The sequence below is a fragment of the Micrasema longulum genome, unplaced genomic scaffold (assembly GCF_059751315.1).
Source record: "Micrasema longulum isolate JH-2025_06_02 unplaced genomic scaffold, ASM5975131v1 h1tg000682l, whole genome shotgun sequence".
Taxonomy (NCBI): Eukaryota; Metazoa; Arthropoda; class Insecta; order Trichoptera; family Brachycentridae; genus Micrasema; species Micrasema longulum.
In genome coordinates, this window is record NW_028277878.1 from 457,129 (window position 1) to 474,207 (window position 17,079).

The 17,079-nt window shown below is 31.0% G+C and overlaps 1 protein-coding gene across 1 annotated transcript in view; it reads left to right on the plus strand.

Annotated features, from left to right (window-relative positions):
* The window catches only part of LOC148279673 (uncharacterized), a gene marked incomplete at its 5' end in the record, with an annotated part of 532,408 nt that overhangs the window by 422,133 nt on the left and 93,196 nt on the right, over positions 1-17,079 (plus strand). The window contains one exon of the mRNA XM_088229586.1: positions 10,874-10,915. Within this exon, the coding sequence (XP_088085712.1) occupies positions 10,874-10,915 (42 nt within the window). The remainder of the gene's footprint in view (positions 1-10,873; positions 10,916-17,079) is intronic.

The window sequence follows — 17,079 nt, forward strand, 5'->3', positions numbered from 1 at the left end:
AAAATAAAAAGTTGAATATTTGACAACTGTTTATTTTGAGACACATCATATTGACTATATCTTAATGTACATATATTAAAATATAATAAAACAATTTACATGTGTTCATACAAAGTCCACAAAAATAATTATAGCATTTAAAAAAATATATTAAAACTGTAGGTGGGGGGGCATGTTGTTACGAACTAAAACAAAAATCAAACATGTATGTAATTGTTAACAATAATACGTAGAAAATATAAATAATAACATGTAATGATAAAAAAGCATAAGCTTATGTATGCTGTAAGCTCCTTTTCCTGATCAACAGATTATATTTTCCGAGGTTTGTTGTAACTTACTATGTTAGATGTGGTTGGACCATTCTCTTGACGTTTGTAATGTCATCAAATTGACTTTATATGCTTCGGCAGCTCTTTGAATATTTTTTTTCTGTTACTTCTTTAGCTGCTCTTTTGTAGGTTTCTTCGGAAATTTCACGTTTTTTTACTCATATGTCTATATCATTATAATAAAAAATCTCGAACAATAACAATGAACGGTTTAGTAATTTTATATAAATATGCAACCTGAAGTAAAAGGGAAACGTTGTGGAGCTAGTTGTTACAGTAACAACTTGCCCCCCATTGTTGTAACTACTAGCCCCTCTGACCCGAAATAAAAACAAATTGTTATAGCATTAACACGGAAAGTGTTATTATTTCGATATATTATCTAAATGTAAGCAGAGACATGTGGAGTTTTACGAATTTACTTTGAATCAACTAACTTCTCAAAGTTAGTGAACAATTAATCTTCAAAACCAATCTACGAAAATTACTTTTAGATACTAAATACACTTAAATCGTTTTTTTTTTTTTAATTACGCACGACCGGCAAGAGTGTCGTTTCGTCGAGCATTGCGGACACAATACCTCGACATAATGTGTGACACGTACGTCACAGAACCTAGTAGTGGGGTTATTTACAATGTAACAACTTGCCCCCGTTACAACTAGCCCGCTTTCCCCTACTAACTATGACTTCCTTTACTTACTGGACTGTCACTTTAAACGTCCGGCTAATACGCTGCATTTGAGAGCCACAGTGCCATATGCACCTTCGGGTGTGGAAAGGAGTTTGATGACGGTGATGAAATAAAGATTATTTTCATATTTTTTTCTTGATTTTTCAACACGATTTTTTTTTTAATTCATCACTTTTATATCATTATACATATAACGTTTCTAAAACATAAGTTTTCTACAAACTCAAAATATTATAATAGTTTATAATGAAATATAAAATCATTGTTCTACCTAACCAATTACGGCGTTAGGAAGAGTTATTCCTTAATAGAATTTAATTATAATTCAACGTCACAATCAAGAATTCAAATCCGCTAAATTTCGCCACGAATTAAACTTTAATAATTTGATAACTCTATAATAATTTTAATTATAGTTTTAACTAATCACCAACAATATTTCATAATAAAGACATACTTTTTTTCTCTTATCATATTTCCACATAAAACTTTTTTTAAAACAATTTCGGAATAAATTTTTATTTCTCGTTTTAAGAAACTTTCAATTATAAATCAAAATTCATAATATCAATCGCCAACCACTAGAATGCGAAGAAGTCTTATCCAAACTCAATTTCCTTTTTCAGAAATTTTACCTGCGAACAGCCATCGAGTCAAAAACACTCCAGTAGAATTCGGGTTTATTTTATACAGAGCTGTACTATTTATTCATCCGGATACAAATATAAAGTAAATTAGATCAATTTTTATTGATGGAAATTTTTGACCTAGCAGTAATAGGACATTTTCATGTTTTTTAATTATTTTTTTTAAATATGCAAAAAATTACAATGGTAAAAGAATCAATATTTTTTTCATGCGACGTCGGATATATTTTCTACGTGAGTTTAAAAGAAGCATATTTTGAATTACCCGAAAACGAGACGTTTTGCGCTGTGTGGGAAAAACAGAACGAATTACGTTTTAGCGCCAAACTTGTACGTAATATTTATTAGAATCGCAGTCGACTGTTTTTAAATAAGGCGTTATGCCAACTGCGAGCCGTTTTTATATGCTCATTTTTAAACCAGAGTATTATAAATGAATATGAAAACATGTTTTGAATACATTGATAGTGATATCATTAGTATCGTAAAAATTCGCTATATGTAATTTTTTATCGTATTTAAGACGTTATTCCCGACCAAAATACCTAATTGATTGATAATTCAGAAATTTTATAGGTTAACCTTTGAGAAAAAGACGAGGTTATGGAAACCGTGGAATTCGTTGGTTGTTGATAAAGGCACGTAATTAAATGTTGATATAGGTTGCATTTTCGAAATACTTTAGAGAAGCATAACGTTCCCATATATTATCGCCTGGGAACTAGAGTTACAGTGACACTTAATGAGGGCCTCCCAGACGCAAAACTATTTACCCTTTATGGGCCAAATTATGTTAATCAATTGAAATAAATAACGCCCTTAACGCAAATGATAATTGCTTTTTAATGAGAACGAAGGGCATTCTGAAAAAGGCAATAAATTCTAATTTAAAATACACTGATTTTAAGTACTGATGTTATAGATACGTTTACATATTGTGTTCAAAATGTTTGGTGTCACCAACGGATTTTTATTTCAATCATTATTAACTGCAAATAATATTGGGTTGTCAAACAATATTAAATAAATAAATAAATAAATTATTATAAATACTCACTAATGTAACTAGAGCATAATATAAAAATAATGCAAATAAATGCTTAGACACGGGTTGTGCCTAGTGAGATGTTCATATTGAAAAGAAAAAAGAAAAAGTTTTATGTGAAATAAATAAATTCAAATTAATGTTAGAGATTTTTTGACGAACGAGCATAGAAGTTGTATTTATTTTTAAATTTTTGACGTATCGTTGGCTGGTTTATGTGATGACTTATTTTCTTGATTAATTTCTTCGATTGTTCCTTTTATCAATTTTTCTGAATTAAAAGAACTAAAACCCCGTGCTATGGACGAAATTCTACCAAATCATGTCATCTACTAGGCAGAAATATGATTATCGTAAAAAAAAAATGTTAAATATTATGGTGATCTATAGTTTGATTGACAATGCTGCATTGTTTTTAAAAATTCAGTAATTATTGTGTCTAGAAAAATCCTTTGTAACAAACAAGAATTTGAGTTATGTTTATATTTTTTTAGAGCACTTTACTCGAGACGAAGAGAAAATACAACTAAATATGTTTTATTGACGGTAAAAAGGCTATGTGACTGATGAGCCGCTTTGGTTGATATTGAATAATATATACCATTTTATCTATAATTCCAGCTGCATCGTACGAACTGACTCCCATGGAGATCGGACGGTCAATTGGCTGAATCACCAGTAGCTTAGAAACCTAAGTATTTACAAATAATCTCTCTTGGCCTCAAAGAATAAGGGATAAGTTATTTCTTTTTGGTTAATATGAGTCTTTATATGAATAAAAAAATAAACTTAAAAAAACATATGTATTTGTAAAAATAGGAAAAAACGTTTTTAGATATTTTTACCTACAACGTTTTTGAATTGATTTAAAACTTGGGCGATCAAGTGTAACAATACTTTATTTTTCTTAATGGGATTTAAAACATAAAAATGTTGACTATTTTGTGACATTTGAAAATTAGTCATCGTTACATAAAATGTGATTATTTGCACGTTAAAGGTGTTAGTCTAGGGTCTATGAAAAAAATTGCATTAACAAAAAGAAAATACAAATACAGTACAGTGCGTTTGAATGTTAAACAAGCTTATGTTTTTGTGTGAGTGCCTGTCGGTGAATTAAGTTGACTTACACCTTTCGTTTGTGTTATTAGGTGAAACAGAATATTTAATTTGAAAACGTTCTGTCACGCACACATAAGTAAAGTTTCTCAAAGATTTGAATGGACTGTACTGCAATAACTGCTTCCAAATTACGGTATTCTGTTCCTCGGAAATAATTTGCTCTAATTTATTTTTTCATGGAAATCTCACAACCAAATAATGCTAGTTCTGTTAATTTCGTTTGAGAGACATTTTATAGGGTTTAATTTTATTCTGAGTACAGTTAATGGAAATTTAGACATTTTTTTGCAGAGTTTATTTCCAGTCATTGGATGATTTAAGTTATAACATTAGACTTTGTGTAACATTCGCCAATTTCTCACTGTTTGAACATCTTTAATCTTCTATGACTAGCGCTGCAGCGCCTTTTTAATAAAGTAAGTTATTTTATAATAGAAATAAAAGACGAGTGATACTTCAATCCACGAATTTCTAATATCCGATGACCGGTTTCATCGCTTTCGCGACATCTTCGTTTTCATCTTTCATTCATCGTTTTTTCTCAGAAATCATAATTGACAGAAATCAAATTCACGAAGAAGGGGGCAAGTAAAAATAATATATATACAGTACCTATACTAATTACAAATATTATTAAATAAACTCATCAGTTAACATGAAACACTTTGTTAATGATCGTTACGGCAAAAATAATTTAATTTAATTTACTCTAGAATAATTTAGAATTCTCTATTCTTACCTCTGTTTTGTATAAAAACATTGAATTTCTCAATAAAGATACCAGTCTCCAAGATGTCACGAAAGCGATGAAACCAGTTGCTGGATATTTATTTTTTTTAATTGAAGTTTCACTTGTCTTTTATTTCTATAATAAATAACAATAAACTTCCATTAAGAATTTTCACTCACAAACTTAAATGTTTGAGAAATTGTTTTGTTATGATTTATTTTCCCTCATCCGTAAGGATAAAATTACTGTATTCGAAAATGCTCACATACATATAATATCAGAAAACATCAACACTATCACATTAAAAAAGCAAGGAAAATGCAGAACAGTCAAAAATACTATACAATCTACTCAAACATTTCAATAATTTCAAAATTTTAATTTCAATAATAGCAAAAAGGCATATTTTGAGGTATTTATCAACTTTATTTAACTGAAGCATAAAACATGTTTTAACTAAAGCATACAACCTATGTGTAATATCTACACTGAATTTTATAAAATAAAAGTAAAAAATGAAAGCTATTAAATATTCGAAAAAATATTTTTATTTCGTTGTCTTGTGGTCTTGATAGTTAGCACATTTGTCTACCATGCAAGAATTTTTAGGCTTAAATCCTGAAATGGTTGATATTAAATGTTTAGTTGAAAAATTGTTTTGACACTGAATCATTTCATAGTCTCTGGACTGGCACCTTAATCTAAACACCTGACTGATCATCTAACCATCACGTAACAAAATAATGATCAAGATACGCGGTCATTAATAAATCAACGCTGGAAAAATAATGATATGGAAGATGTTAATTTTGGAGCGATGAATAACTGTGATAAAAAAATGGAAACAGTTGCGCTAGAGTAGGGTTAAAACCTAGAACCTATAATAAAATTACCATGTCTTCCACTAAAATAAAATATTTGAGAAAGTACACCTTGGTTCGTTCGCGACTCTACCACGGGACCACAATCCGTTACGCTATCTCTTAATTGTATCTTTATCGTTGTTAAGGTTTAATTAGACATGGTTATTAATGTTACCTGTCTGAATGTGCTCACATCCAGGGCACTCGCCCTTGCTTCACGGGTAGGTGTCCCCAATCTGATTACGCCGCGTTACAGGCGCCCTAATGGTTTCGGAGTTTACACCATATCTCATTATCCCGCAGTCGCCATGTGACAACGTTACCGGCTTCAACCTGTACGCCACACACAAGGTACAGTCACTGCTAGAATCGTCTTGCCAAATTATATTCCTCGTGTCACGGCCTGAAATTGAACAGATTTATATTATTAAATAATATATAGCTTTAGAACATGTATTTTTGTACCTAGGGAAGCTGATGTGATATAATATCCTTGCAATTTTGCAAGTCAAACTATTTTTGTTAACTTTACTTTCTTATTTACATTATACGCACTGACGATTGATGTTTATGTGGTGTTGCAAGTAAAAAATATTTTAGACAATAAACGCCGTATTTCAGCGCTGAAACTAAACAGGTCCACTACCTGATTTTACGTTACTTTAAAAAACGTCAACCTGCTGTAGTATTTCACACATTATCATCATTATTTACCCATCCGTACCCTGTGGTGGATAGGGCACTGCATATTTATTCCGATTTAAACGTATCTGGATCGTTTTTTGCAGCAAAAAAAGTCAAGTTATTAGAACTACGCTTCAAGCGTCGGTGCAGTTACAAAATAACCATTTTTATTTTTTAAAGTTAAATTCAGGGCCAATCAGGGTAATTAACACGAAAATTTGCCATGTAATTTATACAATGTTATAAGAATTATTTTTTCGCCGTTTAACCACCTTGTGGTAAATTGCCCAGCACGTTTACCTATATGCAAGAGGTCCCGGGTTAATTTTCCGAATCGTTGACATTAAACATTGATTTTGAAAAAAAAATTGAAAAAAATTTTTAACGTTCTTTTAATTTACCCAAATATTATAATTTTGCTGGCGATTTTCAACAAGTTTAAGTAAAGTGGAGTTCAAATCTAGGACTCCTTATCCTTCTAGCCACGGGACCACAGTCCGATATAACGTTAAAAAAAATATCAAGATACATTTATATTAAAAAATCCATCGTATATTTTTGTTAAAAAAATATCAGGATACGCTTCGGTAGGCTTACCAATTCAGTACCCTTTGCACTGTTAGGTAAAGAAAGAGAATAATGATAATAATTATCGTTCTTTCTTTATCTTAATCTATTGGTGCATGGGACACTGCCTTGTAATTCAAATTGTTTGGTATATTGATCGTTTTTACAGAGAAGATAAGATGATCAACCTTATGTTTCCAGAGCCAGTCCAAGGATAGTGAAATATTGCTGTGTAAAAACACCTTTAAAAAAAAATTACTTCACCCTACGAGGAATCAAACTTAGAACCTCAAACATGTCAGTTTCGCCAACCACTACAATGCGAGGCGAACTTATCTCCAATTTATTTATTTATTAAGGTTCTAACCTGAGAGCAAAAACAAATCCTGGACTAGTGAGTCAAAAACACTAGTCCAGGATTTTGGTTAATTTCTTTCAAACACAACTGAATTCTTCATGCATCTGTACACATAATAAATGGTTATTATGATTTCATTTAAAAAATAAAGTGTTTCAGTTACTAAACCAGAAAAAATAAATTACAACATTCAAGCTCTCTGTTGCTACTTTCCAACGGTGTTGAAATGTGAAAATTAAATTTCGTTTACCATATTCGTGCGCGGGATGTTTTTTTACTCTGAATCATGTGACAGATGAACTAACAAATCACAGCAGTTGGAATTATAAGGCTAAGGTTGGGCTTTGAAGCAAAAAAGCGCAAGAAGTAAATATCCTTCATAAGAAACAGGCGGAGGAAGGAACCTTATTATTGTCTGGTTTGCGAACCCAGATGCTACCAACATAATATAATATGTATAATTTAACGTCTGAGATTTCTACTGACTTATACCCACTACCAGCTCTACCACAACAGCATACGTAATGAAATAAACTTTGAAATCTAAGCTTCCGTGAAATTTCACATAAACATTTTTTAATATATATTTTTGAAATTCTTGTTTTTCGATTTTTCTTCGTTTTTGTACTAAATTTGTTAACTTAAGAACTTTTTCATTCATTAAAAAGAATAATTTACTTCTTTTATTTAATTTGAAAATAAAACATCATCGTCAAGCCCTTTTCCGCTTCTGATGATGCATAAGGCACTGTATTGAAACATTATATGCATTGTATCTTGATCATCTGTTACATGGTGATCAGTCTTACGATTCAGCTGCTGGTGCAAGAGCAGTGAAATATTGCAGTGTTAAACCACCTTATAAATAAATATTTCATCTCAACCCTCCCAGGAATCGAGGCCAGGACCTCGAGCATGGTAGGCGAACGCACCAACTCCAAATGTATCCAAAATAGAAACTGGACGAGTGTTTTCGACTCGATGGCTACTCTCGGGTAAAAATCCTAAAAAAGTAATAGAGTGTTATAAAAAAGGTCCGTAGTGTAGCAGTTGGCGCATTTGCTTACCATGCTCGAGGTTTTGAGATTGATTCTTGAAAAGATTTACATGAAATATTGATTTGAAAGGTGGTTTTGCACCGCAATATTTAATTTTCCTTGGAATATCACCTGAAGCGTTAGACAAATAAACCCGTAACGTATCGAGCCGATAATCGACATACACTGCATTTGATGTATCAGTGCTCTATGCACCACTGGGTGCCGAAATGTAAATGATCATGAGAATACGTACAATTAGTTGTTTTAAAAATTATTTAACACGTGCTCAAACCTGAGATTAAATTTTGAACTTTCCGTACTATTTTTAAATTGACATAGTAATTTGAACGTAAAGTTAAAAAAAAGGTATTTGTGGCTACTTATTTATTTATGTAATGTAGATGTTTGCGTATTGATTTGCGCTTGTTGATGTGTAGGTTTAAAATTGACGGGCTTGGTGTGTCCGTGTAAGAGTGTTCGGGTTCAGTATAAACACCTGATCATTATTTATTTATTTTACACTTTATATACATATACAACTTTTAGGTGCATATTGCCTTAAGGCAATTCCTTCCTACTTACCCAAACCGTTCAGTTTGAGAAAATTACAAGTACATGGACACATTTTAACAGAATTTTTTATTATAAAACAATTTAAAACAAAAATTAACTTAAAAAATTACACTAAACTATTAAGAGAGGAGAAGAAAGGTTATAGAATAGAAAAAAAAGGAGTATAAAGGAACAACTCAAACATTTGGATAGTGACATTTTAATTTTGATTTAAATGTCAATAAAGAACGGGCGCGTCTCTAACATTTGTAGGTAGATTACGAAAAAAGAAAACGACATGCATTTAACAAATTGGTGATGATCGTTTTATGAGATTATAAATACTATTGAGTTTCTATTTAAAGATAAAACAACCACATACCTTTATTTTTATTATATAAATAAAAGACGAGTGATACTTTAATCCACAAATTTGGAATATCCAGTGACCGGTTTCATCGCTTTCGTGACATCTTCGAGACTGGTATCTTTATAAAAAAGTTCAATGTATTTATACAAAACAGATGTAAGGATAGATAATTCAAAGTTATATGTAAATAAATTAAATAAAGTTATTTTTATCTTAAGGATCATTATCAAAAAAAAATATTTGTGTTAACTAATGAGTTGATATAATGCTATTTTAATGAGTTTAAGTATTTTATTTTATTTTTAGTGTCCCATCCTTCGTGAGAGTGGTTTTGTAAATAATGATTTCTGATACCTTTATAATCAAGAACGCATGATGAAAGATTTTTATTTTATCTTGTACGATAATAATATTTATTTTAAAATGAAAACATTCCCCTTCATCAGTATTCACAAAGCAGTCGAAATAAAACTGGTATTTTACTTAAGAAGAAATCCGCTTATTTTCTTATAAAGCAGTATAAGGCTTAAGTATTTTTGCCTATAGCCGTAGTTTATAAACGAAAACACTCAAACTAGTAGCCGAAGCTGAATTAGGACACTATATAGCCTGTAAGATATAAATCTTTGATCAGGATGTCCATTAAAGCATTTATTATGTATTATATACAAAGCCTTATGAATTTTATCATTCACAGGATGTAATGACTTATTTGCACGTAACTTAATCAAGGTATACTAGCTAGTAATAAATTATTCTCTTTATTTGTTTATTTATAAAAATACGTATATTTTACAACAACAAAAAAAACGTATCCCTAACTCTATGAAGCCAAGAGCTCTGTGTTAAGTCGGGATACAACATAACTGGAAAGTGGAAGCATGCACATTATTAAACAACACCAAAATTAAAAATTGAAAATATTACATAAATATATATATTTCAATAAACATCTGGACAACAATCTTTGCAGTTTTTTGCTGCAGTCTCATTCAATGATCTCTTCCCTTAGACTAAATACAAATTTGTCCACTTCTCTGAAAAACGGATTTGGTTTTGGAGAAATTAATATATTCGTATTATAATAGATGCATGTAAAAAGATAGCTGAGAAATTTATTTTTCATAAACATTAGAGTATAAATGTAATAAATTAATGATGCTGTTTATTTTTTTTTTATATTTTCTAACATTAAAATGATCTCAAGATATTTTGGAACGTGCCTTTACTCCAGTGGAGTCACATAATAAATTAAATGTTTGTAATTTGTTAAAATATGAATGAGGTTCTGTTGTTAATATATATTTTTTTAAGTGATTGGCGGCCACCGTGGGGTAATTGCTAAGATGCTTGATTTGTGCATGGAAGATTCTGGGTTTGATTCTCGGTGAAAACATAAAAAAAAAAAATTAGCCTGGGTGTTTTGGGGCTCTAAAAAAATATCCAAGAAACTTTTTAAAATTATTTCTCCAAAATTCAAATTACTTTTTTTAACTCGTAAAAATAAATATTATTTTATTTTATCTAGAATCGCACGTACATAACCAATTAAGAAAAAATGTCTTTTTTTTATTGAGAAAAAAAAATACAGACTTTTATAATAAAGACATATAATATATTTTTTAAATATTTAATCGTTTCTTGTCTGTGATTTCCATGTATTCCAAGTCTATACGGAAACGCTTGGTGTTTTTTCAATTTATTTATTTGTTTATTATTTTTATTTATTGTACCCTTTATGTCAGTTGGGCATTGCACTCCCCGCCCAACCGAGCTGCGATAATATAATTTAAAAACATACCAGTGTTTATTATTATTTATTGTTATAAATTATTTTTTGTTATTTATTTTTTATTAATTTTGAACAGGAATATCCTTCAGCCGATGGAAAAATGAACGACTTTTTCGACGTGAGTGAAATCAATATTTAAAAATTGACATTAATATGGAATGAATAACCCACTTTGTACATATTTAAAACATTTTTTCATTAACAATATTTAATTGCCAAAACATTATAACTTTTGTACATTCATTTTCTGATTTATTTATATAGGTGGCTAACAACGGTATTTTTTTGCATGGGGTAAAAAAACAAATAATGGTATGCTAATATTCTCACCTCTTTAGAAAGCTTGCTAACAAATCAAACTTCTTGGCGTAGGACGACGTACTTATTTTTTGTTTAATCATATAAAAGATGTGTGAATACACTTTTTTCTGCTGAAAACAAAAGATTCAAACGGAAATTTAAATTATGTATAATGAATAGGTAATGAAAGCGATTTTGAAGTTGCGTGTGTTAAAATGATGATTTTATTAGTTGCAATTGGTGGTAATTGTTTATCAATCAAATAAACTCACTCAATAATCAAAAATATCTCTAAATCGAAACATAGAACAAAAGTAAACCTTATTTATTTATTCCTTTTTAGTATTTTTATATGCATTTTTAAAACACAATACGTAATGTCACACATAAATTTATTTTTATTTTGCCAACGTGTCTTACAAAAACACCATTGATAACTTATAAAACTTCTTAGGCAACTCTGGTTTTTATATCGCAATATCAAAGATAAATTTCATGTAGAATACTTAATATTGCAGTTCTTTGGGGTAGAATTTTTACGATTTCCAGATAAATATCATCGCATTCTTTTTAGTGGGTAAGTAATGCAAAAGAGTTGACGTTGCAAAGCTCAAATTCTTATAAATGATAGTGTGAATGATCTTATGATAATGTGTATTTGTATGAGAGTAAGTGTACAGGTGTGTTTGTGTGTATTTGTGTGGGAGTAAGTGTTTAGGTGTGTGTAAGCGTAAGCATCATCAAATAGCAAGTGGAAGCGTGTCGAAGCCAGAAATACTGAGACTTATTTTTTTTAAATATAAATTAAGGGGCATGTTAAATACATCAATGCATGAAAAAAATGCATTTTAATTTAAGCAAGAACGATAAAATAAGAGTAAGATGGTTTATAGATGAACATTTTAAATTTCAGCTTTAATTAAGTCTATACCTAGATAATTTTTAGTTTTAATCAATTGATTTTAAGGCATTGGTGTTTGACTTATGATGAGGCATCTATGTTTATAATTGTTTATTTAATTTTTATTTAAAATAAATACAAACGTTCATAAACACGATAAACATAAAAGGTTTGGAGCTAACTCGTGCCAGTCAATTTTCATCCCAAACTGTGTTAATATCAAAAAGATCTACGAAAAGCAGGAAGATCTATCTCAATAAATTTCAATAGATGATTTGATAAATACTAGATTTTGACTTCTGATGACTAAGTTAGGAACATCAAAAAAATGGGATTGCAACAGAGATAAAACATCACTCGTAGCATTAAATAACTATAAAATGCATATAAGATACATCTTCATTCTACGTTTCTCCAATAAAGACGCACTGAGAGAATGCTCCATTTCAAAATAGAAAAAAATATTCATATTTTGATTTTTTGCACGGAATCAGAATTCATATAACGTTTTTTTTTTAAAATGTTTTTTATTAAGAAAATTTGTTTAATAAAATATACATAAATCTAATATAACTTAATTTTTTCAACAAAATAAAACGTAAAAAAAATTGTCCCGATACTAATAGTTTACCTGCTAGTTATATTCAAATGAGAGAGAAGATATATTTATTTATTTAAATCCGGTTCAATGCAACTTTTCCAAAATTTAAATATAAGTAATGAAAAAAGGAAGTTACTTCAGTTTGCAAGTATAGTTTTTAAACAAAACCGTTTTAAAAATAAAATTATAACTTATATTTTATTATATTACATCGTATACATAAAAAATAATGAATACCTTATGGTTTTGATGAAAGCACAAAAAAGGCATTAAGTGTTCGAAATCTGCAACTAAAACAAGACAAAATTGCTTAAAGTAAACTAAAATCTGTGTAAAAAATAAATCATTAAAGAAAATACACATTCATATATTACGTTTTAAATGCTTTTAAGAGAAAAAATAGTAAAAAGTTGCTCAATGCAACTAAAACGAGAGAAAAAAACAGAGTTGAGAAGGGAATATGGAAGTTCAGACATTTACAGGGCTAAATATGAGTCATTGGCTAGTTGAAGTAGTCACAAAATTATTTTATTATCAAATTTCCCGTTACATTATTTTTTTTTATTTTAATACTTCTTTTTATACCGCATAGCAGCAGAATGGTAAATGTATCATAGGTTGTTAAAATGCACAGATCATAAGCCCTGTAAATGCCTAGACTTCCATATTTCTTTCTCAATAATATTTTTACCTCTCACTACAATATATTTTTAGAATTAAAGATAAACATTTTTAAAATAAAAGTTATAAATAAATACTAAATCAGTATAGTTGAATTTAGAATTGGTCAATTCAAAGTAGAGGATGTGGTTCATTCTGCGTTTGTAAGGACTTCACAATAAATTTCATTATCGTGGTTACCGGATACTTGGTTGTATGGATAGGGATACACTTAGACGACGAGGTAAAGGCAAGCACCCGCAACGCATCAAACTAATGCTTCAAAGGAGCTTCCAACTCAAAGGGGGCGTATTGATCAGCTTCAAGATTCCACAGGATACCTATTACCGACACATTCTACGATTGATAAGCGCTCTGCATCACAAGACCTACGAATATAATTATAATAGAAGAGATTTTAACAAAATTATTAGTTTATCCAAATTTTACGTGTTAAATGACTAGGTTTGTACACCCTGAAGGGTCATCGAAATTAAAATATTATATTAGGTTTGTAGAGAAAATACTGGATTTTACATTGTAAAATGGCCACTTAAACCAGCCAATGATAGGTCATAAGCCCTGAAAATATCTAGACTTTCATATTTGCTTCTCTAAAATGTTCTCCATCTCTGTTGTAATTTGTTAATCGAACGAAAAAGTAAATCATAAACTGTAGCAAATTCACCGTACACTGCGCAAATATCGTGTGCAGCTTTATTCCCTCGATTGAACGCGAACAGATAGGCGTGTCGAAAATGCTTACTTTTTTCTACTTGACAATTTATTTTGAAGGCTTGTAATCAAATGAAATAACATGTATAACGAAGAGCAAGTACAATATTTTGTAAAACAAAACATTTTCTTTCAAACGATTTATACCATTTTGTTGTGCTTTTGGTCCTCATTTTTGAATTTGGAAAAAAATGTACGAAACTTAAGTTAATACCTTATTGTTTATTTTAAAACAGAGATAGATTATATTTTTGATATTATCATCCTCACTATCCCCCTTTTTGCAATCAGTTGGGCACATAACTGTTTAACCAAATGCAGCGCAGCTCTACAATCTGTCACATAAAGGTAACGTGATCAGCCTTGCGCTTCAGGTGCCAGCCAAGAAACAATGAAATATTGCAGTTTAAACAACCTTTAAGATCAATTTTTACGTCCGCCCTGTGTGGAGTCAAAGCCAGTACCTCAAAAATGGTAGGCAAACTCGTCAACTACTACAAAACAAAGCGGACGTATCTACACTCGATTTTCTTGTTTAGACGATTTACCTGAGAGCAGCCATCGACTTTTAAACACTTCTTCAGGGTTCTGGTTCTATTTCAAACACGGAACTGTATTCTTTATTTGTTTGGACACAGAAGGAAATATGAAAATCTAGGCATTTACAAGATTTATGATCAGTCGTTTGTTTGACAAAATGGTAAGTGTTACGCAGTGCGTTAAGTGACCACTTAAAACGGGTAACGACAATTTTTAAGTTCTGTGAAAGTCTAGACTTCCATGTACCTTTCTCTAAAACATTCCCTATTTCATGAGCAGAAAAAAAAGTTGGACAAAAACAAAATTATAAACATTTCAACATGAAATTAAATTATTATTGGACAAGCCAATGACAGGTTGTAAGCTATCTAAATGTCTGAATTCCCATATTTCCTGTTAAAAAAAAAAACTTCGTCTATGTACAAGGTGGCGCAACAATCATAACCTTATTGGAAGATGCCATGATTTTGACAAATTGCGACAAATGTCAGTTCTGCTTTGATATTTGTGAAGTAAACAGATACAAAATACACGTCATTAAGACAAGAATCCCCATACATCTCAAGAACGCGGAAAAATTGTTTCGATTTTTTCACGGAATAATTCGTCAGTGGTGTTAGCGCAGCAAAAATTTCCCGGTCGTCCGACATGAACTAGGCAAACACTACGGCGTTTAGCTGCTCGCCTAGACGAGTATAAGATAGCACGAGATGCTTCCAGGTCTGGCCAGCCCCGGAACAGCCATTCTGCTGAGAATATCGCGGCTGTGGCTGAAGATGTCGCAGAGGACCCCTTGAGTCTCGACTAGACGACGCGCCACGCAATTGGTCATCAATCAACGGTTTTTACAGATATTTTTTTATAAAAGACTTGAAGATGTTCCCTTACAAAGTACAAACAGTGCATCAGCTGCTAGCCGTTGACCGTCGCGTGTAACCTACGTTTAAGCAATATTAAATCTCGACCACGAGGAAGACAACTTTTTATCTAAAATCATCATGAGTGACGAGACCCATGTGGATATAGGAATAAACAGAACTATCGATTTTGGGGCACTTAAACTCCACATACAACCTACAAAGAACCATTCCACCCATTCGATGTTACTGCATGATGTGGTGTTTACGCTGGGGGCGTGATCGGGCCAAAAACGCCGATGGCCAAATGATTTTTGTGGACGGCGAGCGCTCAGGGCCATGCTCAACGTTATTTCCTTTTTTTATTAAATGAGTTGAGATTGGAAAATATTTGGTTCTTACGAGATAGAACAACAACGCATACTGCAGGAGCCACAACCAATACTCTAACGGCTACATTTTTGGGTAACTTTATCTCTTTTTTTGCTGATTTGCGCTGGCCGGCAATATTATCCGATTTAAGCATTCCAGTAATATTTTTATGGAGTTTCAAAATCAAGAGCCATTGTCAACACACTTTAGTCGCTTGAAGCTCTCAAAGAGAACATCCGTTAAGAATGCAAGAACCTATCGCCGGAAGTTCTGAAAAGAGTGATGGAAAATACCATAAATCGGGCCCGCATGGTCATCAATTCTGGTGGCAACCACATGACTGATATAATTTTTTCGACTTAATGGAAAAAAAGTTAAGACATAAAATAAACTCAATTCAAAAGCAGAACCAAATTTTTTCATTCTTCAAAAAAATTGCAGCCAAAAAAACATCGGGTGACAACTTTTGCGCCACTTTATATTAATATATATTTATAAAAGCTTAATCGGATGTGACCATTTTTCCATAACAGTAATGTGCATATTGGATTGAATCAACAGTGACGCTGACGCGACACCTTGACGGTTTTTATTCTTGATGTTTATAAAATTATGCATATGGTATTTTCAAAGTCTTTCCAGACCTTGTGATCAACGAACTTCTGTATGTTCTCCTAAGTTATATGCCCGTAGCATTCAGATGTGTACTGCCAACAAACAGTATGCCGGAGAAGGTCAGCATTGCAAAATGCTATGTAAAGTAGGTTCTCTAAATAGGTATAATACCCAGGCAGTCAAACATTAATTTATACGAAAATCTCTCGCATATTTGAAAATTGTAAATATGCTCATTAAAACAAGGTCAAAATATACTGAAAACAAGGCATTTTTAAAAAAATCTAATAAATTACCTTTTACGAGATTATATTATTTTAATTAGAATACTTTGACATCGCACAAAGTGGACGAAACGTGAGTTGAAATATTAAGTGAATAGAAACGAAACGAGAAGATTTAAATACGCACTTCTTTTACTTCTTATTAATTCCGGCTTTACGGGATTAAAAGAAACAGAAGTCTCATCATGATAAAACTTCCTTACAAAATAATCTCCCAGGAGCTAAAAGGACATTTAAGTCGAGGAAACTCTACCAAATTTTATTCATAAGTTTATATCTAAAATAAGATGTTTGTGTTTATTTTCAAAGACTTATATAGAGTAAATGGGCAAATTAATCCGTGAAAACATTTACAAACCTATTAATGTAAATTATATATTTTTGCTTAATATTCGAGCATTTTAAATTAATGTAGTT